Source organism: Phallusia mammillata, chromosome 7 (assembly GCF_965637545.1).
Source record: "Phallusia mammillata chromosome 7, kaPhaMamm4.hap1.1, whole genome shotgun sequence".
Lineage (NCBI taxonomy): Eukaryota > Metazoa > Chordata > Ascidiacea > Phlebobranchia > Ascidiidae > Phallusia > Phallusia mammillata.
Window position 1 is genome coordinate 4,934,849 of NC_137258.1, and position 3,980 is coordinate 4,938,828.

At 36.7% G+C, this 3,980-nt stretch overlaps 1 protein-coding gene across 1 annotated transcript; it reads right to left on the bottom strand.

The window, feature by feature from the left end:
• Nucleotides 1-466: 466 nt before the first annotated feature.
• Nucleotides 467-2,307, bottom strand: LOC145202631 (uncharacterized). The gene is made up of 5 exons (XM_080075630.1): nt 2,194-2,307; nt 1,806-1,901; nt 1,385-1,406; nt 1,064-1,183; nt 467-679 (listed from the first exon to the last, which is right to left on the bottom strand). Exons 1-5 carry the CDS (start codon nt 2,240-2,242, stop codon nt 562-564), a joined length of 405 nt encoding a protein of 134 aa, XP_079931756.1. The 5' UTR covers nt 2,243-2,307; the 3' UTR covers nt 467-561.
• Nucleotides 2,308-3,980: the final 1,673 nt, after the last annotated feature.

Here is a 3,980-nt window from a genome sequence, read left to right on the forward strand (position 1 = left end):
TGTCCCTCGGATTTCTCTACATTTAAGTTATTTGGTCTTGAGCAAAGTTTGAGACTACTGTTTTTGAAGCTTCTTTGTAAACATGTTTATAAATTCGCATGATGAGTTTGTCGGATGTACGGAAACGGCAACCAGTTGTTTGATTGTTAGTAATTAAGTTAATGATCATTAGATTGTGTAAACAATACATGACCTATAAACTGACAGTTTTGAACTTTGACTACACTTTGTTTATTCATAATGATAAATAAATAACAAATGTCTTTGATAAAATGTCCTTATTGTTGCCAGGCATATTTCATAAACTTTACTTTTTGTTCATCCGGAAAATATTATCAAGTCATCCGACGTTTCGACGTTCTTTACGGTCCTCATCAGGGTAATGTCAGCTCGTTCTTATAACACCAAAGGGTAAACACGAGAAAGACACTGGCGCAAAAACAAGGATAAAACGAATGCAGCTGCATATTGTATACCAAGTGTTTATTACATGTCACAAACACAACTAGATCAACATTAAAAATTATATTTACAAGTTTATTAATATTTCACATAAACCGCCTAAAAGTAAGGTGGCATAGGGATTTCAGGTTCGGGTGCCACGTTGCAAAGGCCGCAAGTAACTTTGCAATGCTTTTTCATCGACTCAAGGTTGCAAAAAGTTGCGAAATTTGCACACCTGAAAAACAAAGGGAAGTTTTGTGTTGATGTTGATAAATTTACAAAGTTGGTTTTAAACTTTGTCCAAATTGGTACTTGTTTATCTGTTGCCAAGGTGTTTGCAAATGATCTGAACTTAAGATGTTTTTTTCGCTTGGTGAACATAGCGACACAATAGCACTAAAACAATCACCAAACCGGAAATAGCTGCGCAACGTTAAAACGTAATAGAGCGCGAAACAGTGAAGTGCACAATTGGTGGATAATGGTTGAACTTCGGCCTAAACACTTCAATAATCGGCCAACTTACATGCGAACATATGTTAATCTAGCTGCTTTTTTAGCTCATATAGTTTAAATAGTACTGCCTTATATGACCGTACAAAAAATCGTAGAGGGTTACCTGGCACTGACATCCTCACAAACGCCGCACTTTCCGCATGTTTTTTTGCACATTATCTTCATGTAAGCCTCAAATGCTTGATTGCTACAATAGCCGCTCATGGAAAAGTAGGGGCAGAATCTAAACGCGGATAAAAATACGGTTAATTTTTAATTAGGCTGTTGGCAATCATTTTTAAACAACAATTTTTCGGGGCCCAGAAAAGATAGGATATTTCTGCAATTTTATGGATCTTCAAGTAGATTAGATTTTTAGCAGCCACCGATTTTTTTGTAATGACTAACTTTTCACACAAAACATTTGAACACTATTGCCACTTACTTTGAAGTGTCTTCGCAGGGTTCTGAAATCACAAAATATATTTATTTAAAATATAAGTGGATTATTTGTGACCCCACATTTTCAGTTTACACCTTTGATGTGTGATGTGATGTCATATGATCAGTATTGCTGTTGTTGTTGTTTGTGGAATGTTTAGTCACTTCGAATGGCGCGTAATGTCTTGCAATCACCTACTTTGCTTAATCATCTTTGTATGTCATATCACCTATTTTACAACTGTTGTACAGCCGTATATAATAATTGCAACCAAATACCCTTATTCTTACCTCGAATATTAACCTGCATACCAAAAATGGGAAACTGTGTTTAGCAGGTTAAAAGTTTGTGATTTAGTCATTTTCTGGTTTATTTGCCAAAATTGCAAAGTCTTTAGTATTACAGCTATTTGTTTGTCGCTTACCAACTGAAGCCATTCGGTTATCATGGTAAGGAGATGGTGGTACTGGGGGTGCTGGTGGTGCAGGTGGTGGGGGTGGTGCCAGTTCCGCCGAAGTCACTGAAATCGATAAATTATGCAACTATAAGAACTATATCATAAAAATAATATGATGGTCAAAAATGACTCTACTTTAAGTTTCGTTTTGGTACAACCATGGTTAAACAATAATCAATAAGAAAACAACGTACGTTTTGAATATCACGTTGAAACATTATTAATTTACTATTTCTTTAACATTTGCAATTTTATATTTGGGATTAAACTTGCCTTGGGTTTAAAAAAATTATTATTGTTTTCAATAAAATTGATTTTAGCGCGCACAGTGCAAATCTAAAAGGCATGTACATACCTGCAACAGAGATAAAACACAAAGCAAACGAAACCAACAGTTTTTCCATCTTGATACTGCAAAATGTTCTTTAAAATGTTAACGACAAACTATCAATCTTACGTCCACCTTTGATTAACAACAGACTACAAATGCACAAGTGGTGAAATGTTTTTAGGTTAGGACCTATTTTTAATACACTCACTGTCCAATCATTGTCTACGTCACAGTACCTTAGTTTCCACCGGATGACGATGATTTGTTTCATGACGTTTCTATGCTTAAGGTTCAGCGTCCTTGTATAGTGCTGATCACAAAACACTTCTGACGACCAAAGTTTATTTGTGTTCTGTGTAGTGATTTCCAATATCTTTAGCGATGGCCTGATTTCCTTTTTTTGACATGAGGACCTCGCGTAACTCACACGTGGGCAGTTTATAGTTTCTTTGATGCGCGGCTGATAAGACCTTTTGTTCTAACAGTTGGGGTTTCCCGGCGTTTTAGGATATTTTCTTACAATTATGAAACGAATATTATCTAAACACAAATAAATTATTTCAAAATTGTCATAATTTTGTTTCTTCTATGGCGACTTAAATTTCACGTCCAATGTTTCGACTCATTGCATGGGGTTTTCAGCATCCTAAAAACAATACCCCCAAATCACTACAACAAAGTTGGGACGAAACAATTACAGTCGACACAATAATTCGTAGTACTGCATGGTTTACAAAAACTGAAGCCAAAATACTTTCACCACTTTGGAGGTTTTTTCGGGAGCTTGACTTGTTTTAAAACATAGCAACATATTTACACCAAAGCAGCGGTTCTCAACCTGTAGTACCAGTGGTGTTAGAGCAGGGGTTCCCAACCTTTTTACGATCCCGTACCACCTGGACGCTCTGCACTGCCACGCGTACCACCATAGAGCACTAATGTGCTCTACAGTGCTCTATTGCAGTGGTTCCCAACCTTTTTTTGACGCGACCCAAATACTTACCAAAATTTTGTTTGGTGGTTTCTCGCGACCCTTGGACATGCTACTTTAGTTGTATTTTTGTCTGTAAATTCGAAAAGCTTTTTAAAAATTACTATGCAAGTTTAGCAAATCAATAACCTTATAACGAACAAATAGTGTTGTTTTTTTTCGACCAAACATTTCCATTTAGCCAGGACTTGGAGCTGAACCGAAGAATTATTAGCCAGACGACGCACAACTGTGAGCAAACACATCAGTTTATGACGTCACAAAGAGTTTTAACCATTATCACGACAAGTTGTGATAAAATTATTGTTGGGCAACAATTGAAAGCCTTGGGATATATGTAAAAATAACGCTACACGGCGAAATCAAAAAGTAGATGTTCTTATTGTCACTGAAACAAGCGACCCAACAGAATGTGCGGGCGACCCAACTTTGTGTCGCGACCCATAGGTTGGTAAACACTGCTCTATGGCAAGGGTCCGCAAATAGTGGGTCGCGACCCAAATTTGGGTGGCGAGACCTTCCAGTCTGGGTCGCGAAATATATTAAATTTCCCATGAATATAAGCATCGCATCTACAGTGTTAATGAATTTCGGCTTGTTTAACTTTTTCATTATTATTGCATTGTTACGTATGCCTACGTAACTATGACATAAAGTACATGTAATAATGCAAAAAGTTAAGCGCACCTATATGCAAGCATGCGTTTTCTGATTAACTGTATTCTCAACATAGAGCCCACAGTTCTCATTAGTTAGAATAAATACGTTCGTTTTCCTGCTGTTTTATGTGAAAATAGCAACTGACAATAGCATAATAGCA

What these genes read in the sequence shown, in the direction of transcription:
- LOC145202631 (XM_080075630.1), bottom strand. Translation starts at nt 2,242, where the DNA reads ATGGAAAAACTGTTGGTTTCGTTTGCTTTGTGTTTTATCTCTGTTGCA. An exon ending in TAACCGAATGGCTTCAGTTG is followed by an intron (nt 1,407 to 1,805) that starts GTAAGCGACAAA and finishes TTGTGATTTCAG; the next exon opens with AACCCTGCGAAGACACTTCA. An exon ending in CCCTGCGAAGACACTTCAAA is followed by an intron (nt 1,184 to 1,384) that starts GTAAGTGGCAAT and finishes ATCCGCGTTTAG; the next exon opens with ATTCTGCCCCTACTTTTCCA.